The sequence below is a fragment of the Mirounga leonina genome, unplaced genomic scaffold (genome assembly GCF_011800145.1).
Source record: "Mirounga leonina isolate KUSES-001 unplaced genomic scaffold, KU_Mleo_1.0 Mir_228, whole genome shotgun sequence".
In the NCBI taxonomy this organism is placed as follows: Eukaryota; Metazoa; Chordata; class Mammalia; order Carnivora; family Phocidae; genus Mirounga; species Mirounga leonina.
The window spans coordinates 41,612-55,908 of record NW_023270619.1 but is presented as its reverse complement, the minus strand read 5'-3'; the positions used below and the strand labels follow the sequence as shown (position 1 = coordinate 55,908).

General features: G+C 43.8%; 1 protein-coding gene across 3 annotated transcripts in view; it reads left to right on the top strand.

The window, feature by feature from the left end:
• PIEZO2 (piezo type mechanosensitive ion channel component 2) overlaps positions 1-14,297 on the top strand; it is a 510,005-nt gene that overhangs the window by 463,151 nt on the left and 32,557 nt on the right. For 2 of the 3 annotated variants that reach the window (XM_035029293.1, XM_035029292.1), the window contains 5 exons: positions 485-651; positions 2,215-2,381; positions 8,043-8,210; positions 10,737-11,141; positions 11,456-11,714. In XM_035029293.1, the coding sequence (XP_034885184.1) occupies positions 485-651; positions 2,215-2,381; positions 8,043-8,210; positions 10,737-11,141; positions 11,456-11,714 (1,166 nt within the window). The remainder of the gene's footprint in view (positions 1-484; positions 652-2,214; positions 2,382-8,042; positions 8,211-10,736; positions 11,142-11,455; positions 11,715-14,297) is intronic. The other variant, XM_035029291.1, reaches the window with a different exon arrangement.

Genomic DNA, 14,297 nt, shown 5'->3' with positions numbered 1-14,297 from the left:
GCTTGTGTTCCTGCTCTCACTATCTCTCTCTCTGTCAAATAAATAAATAAAATAAAATAAAATTTAAAAAAAGAATTGTTTCCAAAAAATAATCATGACTTAAAAAAAGAAGAAATTTATAGGAAAAGCATTAAAGGATCTGGTTTCCTAGACAGACAGACTGTTTCTGTCTCTACTCTTTATCAGACCTATGATCTGTATATGGACCTATTCTGACTGATGTTTGACCACAGGATAAAAATTCTATCCCAGTTTGGCTTTGATGCTGCCAGTGCATGTGTGGAAAGACCCACCCATGGCTTCCTATTCTGCCCGTCCTCCTCCCCGCCCCCCATCACGCTGAGTGTCACGGCGTCACTCCGTAGAGGTATGCAGGTCTGAAACCAGGTCTGCCTTTGGTAAAATATCACCGTGCTGCACAAAACAGCAAAACGGCTGATGGCATTTGGCTCCTTTGAAATCTTGTCACTTTCCTTCTTCCTAGATAATATCATCAAGAGGATATTTAATATTTTGAAATTCACCTGGGTTCTGTTTCTGGCAACAGTGGATAGTTTCACAACTTGGCTTAACTCCATTTCAAGGGAGCACATTGATATATCTACAGTTCTGAGAATTGAAAGATGCATGCTGACCAGAGAAATTAAAAAGGTAACACTGTTGGTACAATTCTTTTTCTTCTTCCCACATTCTAAAGATTTTAAAAGTCAATGTCCAGAGCTCCAAATAGGATAACACAAAATCTATAGTCTGTCTTTCAGACAGTCTTCACATAGCCCCTCTGTTTTCCTGTATATTTAAATCTGTTCCATGCACAGAATTAAAATAACCAGACACTGTATGCGCACACACGCACACACGAATCCTGAGACAGTGGCCAGCTTATTCATTCTGTTCCTTCCCCTCACCAGTTTGCAGGTGCACAAACTCTGCTGTCTTTTTTTTTTTTTTAATTTTTTTTTATTCTTATGTTAATCCCCATACATTACATCATGAGTTTTAGATGAAGTGTTCCATGATTCATTGTTTGTGCATAACACCCAGTGCTCCATGCAGAATGTGCCCTCCTCAGTACCCACCACCAGGCTAACCCATCCTCCCACCTCCTCCCCTCTAGAACCCTCAGTTTGTTTTTCAGAGTCCATCGTCTCTCATGGTTCCTCTCCCCCTCTGATTTCCCCCGCTTCATTCTTCCCCCTCCCGCTACCTTCTTCTTCTTTTTTTTTTTCCTTAACATATATTGCATTATTTGTTTCAGAGGTACAGATCTGAGATTCAACAGTCTTGCACAATTCACAGTGCTTACCAGAGCACATGCCCTCCCCAATGTCTATCACCCAGCCACCCCATCCCTCCCACCCCAACCCCCACTCCAGCAACACTCAGTTTGTTTCCTGCAATTAAGAATTCCTCATATCAGTGAGATCATATGATACATGTCTTTCTCTATTTGACTTATTTCATTCAACATAATACCTTCCAGTTCCATCCACGTCGTTGCAAATGGCAAGATCTCTTTCCTTTTGATGGCGACTCTGCTGTCTCTTGATGGATTATGTTGTTTAGTCTGGGAAGTTTGATCTGAAACTTCTCAGAAGAAAAATTAAGATATATGCAGAACAATAAAACATAGTCATATACAGTTCATAGATAGTATTTAAAACTAATAGTTTGTTTCTGAAAAAGTTACTATCACTTAGCCAAATTATCTACATATAAGAAAGGATTTGATTTTTAAAGTTTTTATCTTATTTTTATTGTGATATAATTGATCTGTAACATATTAGTTTCAGATGTACAATATAATGATTCCATATTTGTATATATTGCAAAATGATCACAGTCAGTCGACTTAACATCCATCACCACACATTGTTCCAATTTTTTTTTCTTGTGATGGGAACTACTAAGTTCTGGTCACATGCCGTACAGTCACCATGCTGTCCATGACATCCCCGGGACTTACGTATTTTATACCTGGAAGTTTGTGTCTTTTGACTATTTTCACCCATAACCAAGAAGGGATTTCTTGGGAGCCTTACCCAGTGATATTGGGTGCCATTAATGCAATGAGTTACCATCAATCCCCACCTCGACTAGCTTTGTTTTAATCTTTGCGCAAGGTGGGCATGCCGACTGAGAGTTCTCGGTATTGAGAAATGCCAGGTGGCTGCACGGGCAAGTAAGGACTGTGGCAATGTCTCCCCTCCACAGGGCAACGTTCCCACTCGGGAGAGCATCCACATGTACTACCAGAACCACATCATGAACCTTTCCAGAGAGTCTGGACTGGACACCATTGATGACCGTCCTGGCGTTGCTTCCGGTGCACAGCCAGCCCACAGGATGGATAGCTTAGATTCACATGACAGTATCTCCAGGTATTTCCCGTTCTAAACAATGGTTTGACCAAGGTGAAAAGCTGGGCTTCAGCAATATGAGACATGAATGTGTGAGGTGAAAGTTAATCAAAAATGTACATGGATCCCCACCCCCTTCAGGGGACCTCCCTGCATGCAACAAAGCAAAAGGAATACTGTCCTCCCCTCGACTGAGCCAGATAAAATCAGGTATCAGTGATAGGCTATTAGAGGGGTGCCTGGGGGGCTCAGTCAGTTAAGTGTCCAACTCTTGATCCCACAAGTCTCCATCTCAGGGCTGTGAGTTTGAGCCCTGTTGAGCCCCATGTTGGGCTCCACGCTACTTAAAGAAAAAAAAAAAAAAAGACCATATTAGAAATACCAGTATGACTCGCGGGCACAGGACAGAGACTTTCAAGCTGGAGGCAAGTCAGAATGAGCCTTCCCGATCACAAAATGACTATTTGTGTCAAGGGCCGCATCTTTAATTCCTCTGAAAAAAATGCTGCCCCACAGAGTGTTTTCTATGCTAGAATCTTCTACCATCTGTTACTATCTTTGATCTTCTCCTTTCAGAATTGTTACTTTGTGATCCATGATAAAAATTCAAGAAGCGAGTCTATCAGCTTCCATCTTCCCTGGCCCATGTGATCATGAGCATTGTCTCATTACAGGGGCCCTGCCCTCGCCACGGGCCAGCAGGATGCACTGTGTATGGCTTACCTCACTGTATCCTGCTAAGACCCTACAGGATGCATGTTATCAGCCCCATTTTAACAGAGCACGAAGTTCAGTTGCAGAGAGGTTAGGTGACGTACCCAGAGCCACACGGCTAGGAAGTACTGTGAAAGAGAGTCAGGATCCAAAGCCACATGGTTTGGCTCAGAGCCCAGTCTCTCAACCACCGTGCTGTGTTGCTTCTCGTGGCCTCTTCTGCACTCCAGGCCAGCTTGGAGACCTGACCTGTCTTTCCTCCTGTCTGTCCCCGGAAAGCCTCCCCAGTTCTCTGCCGCAGGTTCTAGAAAGCTGCTGCGGCTTGCACTGAGCTAGCTTCCGAGTTGAAGCGGAAGTCGTGTCTTTGGAAGTGGCTGACATGCCAGTGGGGTGATTAGCTAGACAGACCAATCACACCTTGTATACATTTTCACAGGTCAGGAACGTTATCACTGAGGACATTTGTTGCTTTCATTAAACATGTCTAAAAGCACCTATTCCATGCCAGGCCCTGAACTCGACTGGGAGATAGACACACAAAGATACATCATCTCTAAGTAGTTGGAGTCTGGGAAGAAAGACCCACTGAGTTGGGATTGGGATTGGGATTCCTGCCGTGGGAAGGGCTGCGGACACAGCCTGCAGGCCTCCTGTCTTAGAAGGCCTGGATGGCCTGCAGTCCCACGTCATACACTGTGCAGAGCCTCAGAGGCCTGGCGGAATATCTGTCCTCCACAAATAACGCATATGTTACAGGACAAGAGAGGGGAGGGAACTGAGACTATTTTATTGATACCAAATCCCAAATAGATAACCACAAGTTGAAATTGCAGCCTGAAGTGGGAGAGGTGGGTAAAAAAAAGGTTACCTTGCAGAGCTATGTTTCACTGCTGCTGAATTGCTATATTTGAGCTTCTCCAATTGTGCCTGTTGTCTTGCTACCCAATAATTACCTATTGATGCAGATCTATATTTATTGGTATGGAAAGATATTGACTGCATTGAGTAAATGCCGAGGTTTAAAATAGAATGTATGACCAAAACTCATTTTTATTTGTGAAAAAACATGTATTCATATATTGATTTAAATGTGATTTTTGTACAGATAAAATTCTGCTTGGGTATATCCCTTCCTGCCCTCCACCCCTCCCTCAAAATTGGTAGCGATTCTTTTAAAGTTCTTTGAGGGATAATAAAAGGCATTATATTTTCGATTTAATTTGGGAATAATCCTTGCTCATTTGTCAGTTCCAAAGAAACAGACATATTTCAGCTATTGTAGATTTCTGTGAGAAGAGACACTGAGGACAGAAACTCTCAAGACTTTCAAGGTCAAAACATTTATTTGCTAACTGAGATCCTGTTCAAGATGCTTTTAATTTCTAGAATAAAATAAGCGATTGTTACAACAGTGGGTATGCTAATAAAAGTTTCTCATTCTCTCTCCACCCAAACATGCCCACATTTCTTAATCAGTAATTTCCAAAACCATTAGTAAAAGCAAAGTTACAAAGTGAAAATTTAGTGTCATGTCCCTTGATTGACAAGTTCTGACAGCGCCCCCTTGTGTGCCTTCCTGAAAATGCCCCACAACCTGCATTTTTGAAAGGGGAGCTTCATTTTCTTTGGGCAGACTCCATTGAGACAAAAAATCATTATGGTTTATATTTTATTTTTATTTTTTGCAAACCATAAATAATTGTCCTATTTGGAAGACTCCAACGTTCTTAAATTTGTTCTTGTTTCAACAGTTTTCTCTATATAGATCAGTAATTTAAACAGAATTATTTTTGCTTTGATTCATTTTTATGCAAAAACTGAAAATCCATTTTTACCCACATTATACCAAGTTACTTCATGGGTAGTTCTTCCCTTAAAAATAAATAAAGACTGCATGAGCACGTTTGCAAAAATGTACAAGTGTGTTCGCAGAGGCAGGGGGAGACAAGATTTGTTTGAGTGAAAAAAACTTTTGTCCAAATGTAGTGGATATTCAAGATGCTGACAGACGCTGCTTCCTAATTACAGGGATGTATGAAGGTCCACAGGGGATCACAGAGTTTCCAAATCCACCTACTTCATAAGCTATGCATGACCAAAGAACTGGTTTTGAAAAAAAAAAGGGGGGAGAATGGTAAGATGAGAAAACTGCTGAGATATACTATCTCCCAAAGGGAATAAGTACAAATAAATACAAAATTTTCCCACAAATTTTCAAGGGTTTCACAGGCCTCCTGACCTGACTTAACAATAGCTGCTCAAGAACCAAACTCAGAATCAAACAAATCAAAGAGAGTATTAGAGAGTGAACTGAAAATAAGTTGTCCATAAAATAAACATACTTGATTCCTGTATTAGGAACCTTTAACTGCATAACAACTGACAACATGCCCAGCTAAGAGATTAACTTAATATTATAAATCACAACGTAAGAGGGATAAAAAAGGAAGAAGAAGACTGATAAAATAAAATCAAGTAACTGCCTTTAAATCGGACCCAAGGTTACAAATATAGAACGGTACCCATGATCAAAAACCATGAGGTAGGAGTTATTTAAATCCATTGATTGCTTTTTAACAAAGACTGTTAGAATACCCCCCAAATTTAGAAGTGGTCAATCAGTCAATGAATTTACTAGTAGAAAACCACTACCTTTAAAATTAGTTCCTAATGTATCTTTTACTTTTCACTTCAACCCAAAGAAAGGGGAGAAACAAGAGGGTTCGTTATGTCGTTAATAAATGAATTAACACACCTGCCCTTTTCTTAATGGCTGAGCTCCACTTCTAGTTTTTTGCCTTAGGAAGCTATCAAATCTGCAGGCGAAATCTGTCCACATTAAAGTCTACTAAAGGGGCGCCTGGGTGGCTCAGTCGGTTAAGCGTCTGCCTTCAGCTCAGGTCATGATCCCACGGTCTTCGGATCGAGTCCCGCATCGGGCTCCCTGCTCCGCGGGGAGCCTGCTTCTCCCTCTGCCTCTGCCTCTCTCTCTATCTCTCATGAATAAATAAATAAAATCTTAAAAAAAAAAAAAGAAAGTCTACTAGAAGCCATCTGATTTCTAGAAAGGCAGGAGTCTTCCCAAGAAGCGATTCCAAGTGTGGAAGTTCACTCGGAGACACCTGTGTCATTAGACAGGGTCTAGACTGGCCCACCGTGGGGCTGCACATGCTTGGTGTGGCCCCGCCCCCTGGGCGGAGACCCTGCCTGGGTGGGGCTGTCCCACAGGCCACGCTCCTGCGCCGGCATCCCTGTCACCCATCTTCACCTTTGGGCGTACTGCAGATGGGATGAGAGCCCAACAAATGACTTTGTATTCCCTTTGACTTACTGCAAAAGTCACTATTTCCTTCAGATCCAGCTGTAAAATGGCACTTGTTTTAATGGTTGTTTTATGAAATCAGATATCATCTACTTTCCCAGAAAATAAATTCTTTTAAATTGTGCAAGAAACCTTAGATGACAGTCTAAGGAGCATTCCTAGATATGAAGGAGGTTGTTCTCCCCTGAAACATGTCACCTAAGAGGCTGCCGTGTGCCCCGAGGTGGCTCGAAGTGCGGGCTGATCAACGAGGTGACAGCAGCTGTCCCTTCAGGCTCGTCATCTGGGCCTGTTATCAGAAAGCTCCTCCTCTTCCCTTTCACTCTTAAAACTGCCCTGGATTGGACCACCAATTGGTCACACTCCACAGAACCCAACTGGGTGGGATGGTGTGGGATGTGAGGGTCAGCTGCTGCGACAGTGGACCCAGGCATTAACAAGATGAGTCAGACTTCAGGATTCCAACAGTGGTTCCCACGCAGAAAATCTGAGTAGGGCCGCAGGGGAGGGTACACGGTATCTTTTTGCCTGCAACCCCCTAAAAGGCCATGGGGGTGCGCCTCTAAAAATAGGAAATTAAATACAGACATTCAGGAGCCAGGCCATTGGTGCTCGGGGTGGAAGATGCTTATTCTAGTAGCCTCCTTCAGAGGCTCTTTGGGGTGCTTGTCCCCCTTTGGGTTAAACCATACGTCAGCACTGAAATGATGCCTACGTCGTAACTGTGTCTGCTTCTTCTCCTCTAGTCACTCATGCAGGCTTCAGTCCTGAATCCGCCACCATTCCCTCCCTGATTTTTGCTCCGTGGGGGCAACATGAGGATTTTAGCCAATGGGTTCTCGCCCTAATAACATCTGCCAAGACCCAAAACATGATCCAGAAGAAAAAAAGTCATTAGACAAAATGAGAAGTTAACAGACAAAATGACCCTGCCGTCGCTAGACTTCCTCTGTTGTTGTTGTTGTTGTTGTTGTTGGTACCATTTTATTTCTTTTTTTATTTTTCTTGGATGTTGGTTTATATCCGGTTGCATATCAAACCAGCATCTCTTCTCCACGCAAGGCATCTAGTTTGGCTTAACTGAATACCACTCAGAAAACAGGGTGGACAATTCAGTTCCTTGTGGTCATTTCTGAGCTTCCCTCTCTCATTGTTGGAGACTGTTCTTTTTAAAACACTGAAATGTTCTGTATACATTTTACACGAGCAGATATTTCTGCTTCCGCAATTGGGTTACAAAATGCTTTCAATGCACTCAGAATTGGGAGCTCCAAATAAAACATATCGTCTTTCATGAAAACAGCCAAAAGCTCAGTTACAAAGTCATAAAGTACGAATTCCGCTCTGCGCAAGGCATGTTGTGACTTGTCCTTGTTCCCGTTTCCTGCCCGACCCGGAGAGGGGACCATTCATGATTCCTCACCCGCGGATACATTTTTACAAATCGAGAACCGCGGTGTCTCACCGTCCAGCAGCCAGGCCCCCCCGACCGCCCTTCCCCGAGCCCCGCTGTGGTGTCGGCATCCGTAGTGGCGGTGTCGCGTGTGGTTTGCTGCATGGCGGTGTGTCGGTCGACTGATCCGCGTGTAAACTGATGTACCACTGGTGTTTTAACCCTGTGTCTCTGTGACTGTTTGCGCTGCTAGCTGCTACACCGAAGCAACCATGCTGTTCTCAAGGCAATCTACCCTTGATGATTTAGATGGACCAGAAACTGTTCCTAAAACAAGTGAGCGTGCTCGACCTAGGCTTCGTAAAATGTTCAGCATGGATGTGTCCTCCTCATCAGCTGACAGTAGCAGTTTAGCATCAAGGTGCTTAACTCGTGCATGCTTTGTTCCAGAATTTTCTCACTTGTTCCCCTTCATGTCATTGCAGATATAAGTTCTTGTGATGTGTTTGTTTGTTTGTTTGTTTGTTTTATTAATTTTTATGTTAAGAATTTGCATGACTCACCAGAGCATCACCGCTCCTCATTCTGGGACATAACTGCTCATTCCCAGGACGGCATTCTCTGAAACTAACCGCTCTTCAGTTTTTGTCTGTTAGGAGTTTCTTAAAAATCCTTATCATAAACATTGTCCTCTGTTTTGTAAGTATTTTACACTTTCCATTTTTAAAGAAATAAGCGTGCCTCCTCCTTGATTGAGAGCTCATGTAGGCAGTCCTCACAGGGGAAAATGTGTCAGGAAAGACACATGCAATAGGAAAGAAAAAATATGCCACCTGTAGTCTTTTTAGTTGATAAGAATAATTCTGTAAAAGTTAGAATATATTTTGCCATTGGTTTTAGACAAGAGTATTATGATGCAGTAGAATATATCACCTTTGTAGACTGTAACTTGTACTGCTTTGGGCTTGAGTTGTCTCATTAAATCCTACCATAAAAGCATAATCATTTAGAAATGAAATTATTTAGATAAGGTCCAAAAGTTCTTTTTGGAATTGCCTTTTAGAATGGCCCATGGGGGCACAGAAACATCAGCTACATTGTGCTTATCCTGACACCAAAATAACCCAATCCAAGACAAATTTTAATTTTGACTGCACATAGTGGTAAATCAGAGGGGTGTTAACTTATTTTAGTTGGCAGCTGAATATCTTAAAACAGTGCTGCAGTATGCTGGAGGCTGGCATTGATGGGAATGCCTTGGCCGTTTGAGATGTCCCCTGGCAGGCACATGCTATTCCATTCCACTTGGCTGAGTCTTGAAGGTACCAGGACAAGCTGAATCCCTTAGGGCTAGACCTGATCCAAAACCATAAAGAGCATGCTTGTAATTGGTTAGGATCCAACTGGAAGTTAGACTTGATGTGGGCTTGGCTCCACTGCTCTGAAAATTGTCTAGGGTGACCAATCTCATGAACTTCCTAGGAGGCTGTTTAATCGAGGTAAGTCCTAGAAAAAAATCCAGTTTGCCTTGACATCCTGAGAGCTTTCTATGTGATGTCCATACTGAAGGCCAAGGTCCTGGGAACATTAAACACATGAGTGGGCACCAAGTGCTCACACAAATGTTCTTCAGTCTCAGGATGCCACGAAGGGCTCTGCCTAGGTCTGATCATCCATCCATCCCATCTACACATCCATGCATCCATCCACTCACATTGACATGTCCACACTGGTGTCTGTGACACAAAAATGGGTACAATCTGTGTATTTGAGAATCTCAATGTGTATTGACCCTAGCTGCTCACTATATGCCATTCAAATAACAGTACAATTTCCGAGTCTAATACAGTATGGCTCTACATCCACCAGATTCCACAACTCCAGAACATCTTTGCCCTTCTCCCCTTCAGGGGGCTGGGGTGGACAGTGAAAACAGGCATGCCATGAATTTCCCTGGCGTGGCTGCTGTATTTTCATTTCCAAAGTCTCCAGCAGGGACATAACAGGTAACATGAGGAGATAAAGGACTAAAGAAGGAGAGGTACAAGAGAGATGGACAGGTTGCTAAAAACAAAAGGTTAAGCTAAGTAGGGAAGCTTAGGGAGAATGAACACCCCCCAAGGGGAGCAGGTAGAAGAAAATAAGTTGAAGTCTTTTGGCGGGGAGAGAGCAGGAGTACGCCCTGGGGGTGGAGCCAACAGTTCAAAGGGCCAAGGGTCCATAGCACTGGGGTGGGAAAATGGTGGTGTTTCCATGTGCAAAGCAAAGAATCCAGTGGGGGTGGCTGGGAGCTGGAGAGATGGTGAAAATTCAGTCAAATGTAATAAGCACCAGGAAGAAAAAGGCAAAGGGTGGAAAAATAGGGGGGAGGAACAGATATTCAAGAAGAATGCCATTTTTTTTTCCATAAAGCATGCAGTTGTTTAATTTAGCCAATGTTTTATCATTCCTATCCTCCCCTTATGGGTAGGGGTGGACGCATTGTGTAGAACTGAGAGTAGAGTACCTCCTGGCCAACACCCACAGACCCAGGCTGGCAAGGAGGCTTCCTGTTTCGAGTAGGCACCCTCCTTTAATGGAATGGTAGGTATGCTGCGCTAACTCTGTCTTGATTTGGGAATAAACACCGGAACCCATGGCTGTGAGTCCTGACCCGATTTAGACCACCTCCGTGCATAGGTGGGTTTAGCAGCTTATGAGCCATGTCACGTGACTTGCTCAGGTTTTCAACCACCGTGTGTGTGCACTGTGGGCTTTTTGCTTATAAGGGGCTGCCATTTGCAGTCTCTGCAGACCAGACGGGAACATCCTGAAGGAATAAAGCGGGGGGGGGAGGGGGGGGTATTTCGTTTTCTCTGAATGTTTTTACTGGGGCGTGCTGAGAAGGTGTCGGGAGAGTCGGGAGGATACTGAGACCGGGCTGTGTGCCATCCCTCTCTCCGGACAGCGAGCCCACGCAGTGCACCATGCTGTACTCGCGCCAGGGGACCACGGAGACCATAGCGGAGGTGGAGGCCGAGCAGGACGACGAGGCGGCGGCCGGAGACGCCGGGCAGGGCGGGGAGGCCACGGCGGACGTGGGGCCGGAGGAGGCCTCGGAGGCCTCAGACGTCGGCCTCACCCCGGAGGCCGAGCTGCCGCGGTACTCCACCGAGGACGGGGACGGGGAGGCCCCGCCGTCCTACAGCAAGGCAGTCAGCTTCGAGCGCCTGTCCTTCTGCTCGAGGGATGACTCTGCAGGCCAGAGCCACATGGCCGTGAGTCCTGACGACAGCCGCTCGGACAGGCTCGAGGCCAGCATCTTACCGCCCCTGACTCACGAGCTGACGGCCAGCGAGCTGCTGCTGAACAAGTAAGAGCCCCACGGGGGCTTCTGGGCCTTCTGTGCTCGGAGGGAGAGAAACTCCCGTGGACAGCCGTCCACCTCGAGGGTCAAGCAGATAGACACAGTGTTGGGTGCTTGCATCGTGAACGACAGAACTAGCAAAAGCTGTCCAGAGTAGACACTGGTGCCCGCATTTCTTTCTGTAATAGGCTGTGAGGTTGGCTTCCCCGGAAATCTGGGGACGTGCGAAGCGGGGAGGGACAGGAGGGATCTTGCAAGGTGGAAATCAGTAACTAGGAGAAATGAAGAACCATTTGTTATCATGTTGTTTATTTTAATAGGATGTTCCATGATGACGAGCTTGAAGAGTCAGAGAAATTCTACGTGGGCCAGCCCCGGTTCTTGCTGTTGTTCTATGCCATGTACAACACTCTGGTGGCTCGCTCAGAAATGGTGTGCTATTTTGTGATCATACTAAACCACATGGTCTCTGCCTCCATGATCACCCTTGTGCTCCCCATTCTGATCTTCCTGTGGGCCATGCTGTCTGTCCCCAGGCCCAGCAGACGATTCTGGATGATGGCCATTGTCTACACAGAGGTAAGCTTGGGGTGGAACCTTCCTGGAAGTCACTTTTGGCATTCACTCTAGGCGGGTCTGCCCTGTCTTCAGGACAGTTGAAATAGGATATTCAGCTAGATGGATGCTCTTGGATAGGCACACGATTATTATTAACGGCTCTTTAGTGCTAGCAATTGTATGTATTTTTACATTGCACACCTCACACAAGATAGGTGCTACAGAGAAGGAAACAGCTTTCGTGAGACTAAATAACTGACCAAAGTTACCCAGCTGGCAAATGGTGGGGTGGGCTTTTGAAATCTGGTCATCCGTCCTATGATATTAACCACTGAGATAATGTGTTATGCGGAACTAAGTGTGGTGCCTGGTGCTGGTGGATGTCCAGTTGAGTGGACCCTGAATTAAACAATACAGTAAGCATTTTGAATATAGTTTGGTACAACAGGCACATTTCCCATTTTTAAGCCTAAAAGCCAGTTTCCACACACCAAAACACAAAGCCATATAAGTGCCTATCTAAAAATCTGAATGACACAAGGGTAAGTTAGCTTATTTTTGTCACATGTGAGGGGACAGGAGACACTCTTCCCAATTGTCTAAACCTGCTTTTCTATCCTTCCTTATTAAATATATAGAAGATCACAAATTTTCATGACAACAATAAAATTGGGCATAAAATGGGAGGCTCGATAGATTTGTGCCTTGGGTTATTGTAGTTCTTTGTATTCTGGGGTCTGTGAAGAAGGCTGATTTCCTTACCTGGCTCATAAGGGAAAGTTTCCGCTAGCAATGGTACTGTAATTGCTCCTTAAAGAAAAGAACTCATGATGGATGTACATTTAGATTCTAGAAATTTTGTAGGTTTATAGGTAATTCAGTAAAATAAAACAAGGTTATTTGCCAAATCATCTCAAAAGCATCAATTTAAAGTATTATGTATCTCATTTCCATAATAATTATTTAAATACATTTAAATGCTTATAAAAATAAAAGATGTAAAGCCAGATACATATCTATTATTTTAAGTAGGCTGTCCATCACAATCTCGCCAAAGTAATCATTTTTAAGTATTACTTCCACTACATCACTTTGTGATCTGGGACATAAATGACTCCCTATTTGGGGAATGGGTCTGTTCTCTCTAACACCTTTGAGTGAGGGAGTTTCTAACCTAGAAGTGGAAGAGGGCAGGTACTAAGAACTTAGAAAAGGGAACAAGAGCTACTTATATGTAGCTTTCATCATAAAATAAAATCATCCTAGTTAAGTTAAACTGGGTTCTCCATTTTCTCCATCACACCAAGGAGTGAGGAAGTGGAAAATTAAGTTGATGTTAATTCACTCTACAACTTAGACTATGTGCCAAAACCCTAGAACTGTGCTAGGCATGAGAAAAGGACAATAAGGTTTTTTTTGTTTGTTTTTTTTTAAGTTTTTCTGTTTCTCAATGGCTCACAGACTAATGTGGCAAACATATGTTGTAAACAAAGAACTGCCCTGTAATATGACACAAAACTGCATTAGAGTATACAAGAAAGATGGATACTGTGCCTCATGCAGGCTGAGTGGAGTGGAGAGAGGCTACCATGGCAAATTCTCAGTGGAAGACATCTTGGACCTGAGTCTTGAGGGATGAATGTAAAGTCACCAAAGGATGGAAAGCAAAAGGAGCTGCAAGTCATTGGGAATAACCCATGCAAAGAAACACAGGCATATGACGCTCTAGCATGTGCCAGGAATGACAGGTGGCTTTCGATGGCTGGAAGGCAGGCTGTGAGTGGACAGCACAGTAGCAAGATCTTGGGAATGTCAACAGGGTTTATGCTCAGGACTTTCTCCCCCTGGTATGGAAATATTTGAGCAGAGGCATGACCCAGTGATGCTTGTCTTTACCAAGGTTTTACACAAAATGAAATCATGTGAAGGCATGGAGACCAGCTGGGAAACTGTCTAGGTGAGAGGTCAGAGGATGTGAACTGACCCAGCGGCGATGAGGCTGAAGATGAATGGGTAAATGAGAAGTTCTAGTAAGAGACTAAAACAGTTTGGGGTGTGAGTGAGAAGGGAAAGTCAAGGATGGTCTTCAGGTTTCTGTTCTGGCATCCGGGATGTGACGATGCTGCTCAGACGATAAGGAGCACAGGACTGTTCTTTGCGGAGGCTTGACTGTAAGAAGGAGAGAGACGGGAGAAGACGTAAAATGAGACTCTAGGTCAAAAGAGGATTTTTGAAATATTTTTATTGATGAATTACATATATTGTAATTATCCTCTGGTGACACAGATGTTAGAGGGATGCTTAAATGAGGCACATCAAATTTCTCATGTGTCTTTGTCGCAAACCACCTCTCTACAACATTTATACCCTGAACTAGTCACCATAACTGGCAAGTCTTTGTTTTATTTACTTTATTTCTTCTTGAGGAGAACTTCCAGGGAGCAATAAAATGGTGAGAAGAAAGAGATCAGAGGAAAGTGAAAATAGGCATCGAAACTGCCTGAGATGCTCAGAAAGATTACAAATCAAAGAAATATATAAAATATAAACTTCGTTTTGTTCAAGTTTTTCCTCATTACTGTATTTTAATAGCTGAATAACTAT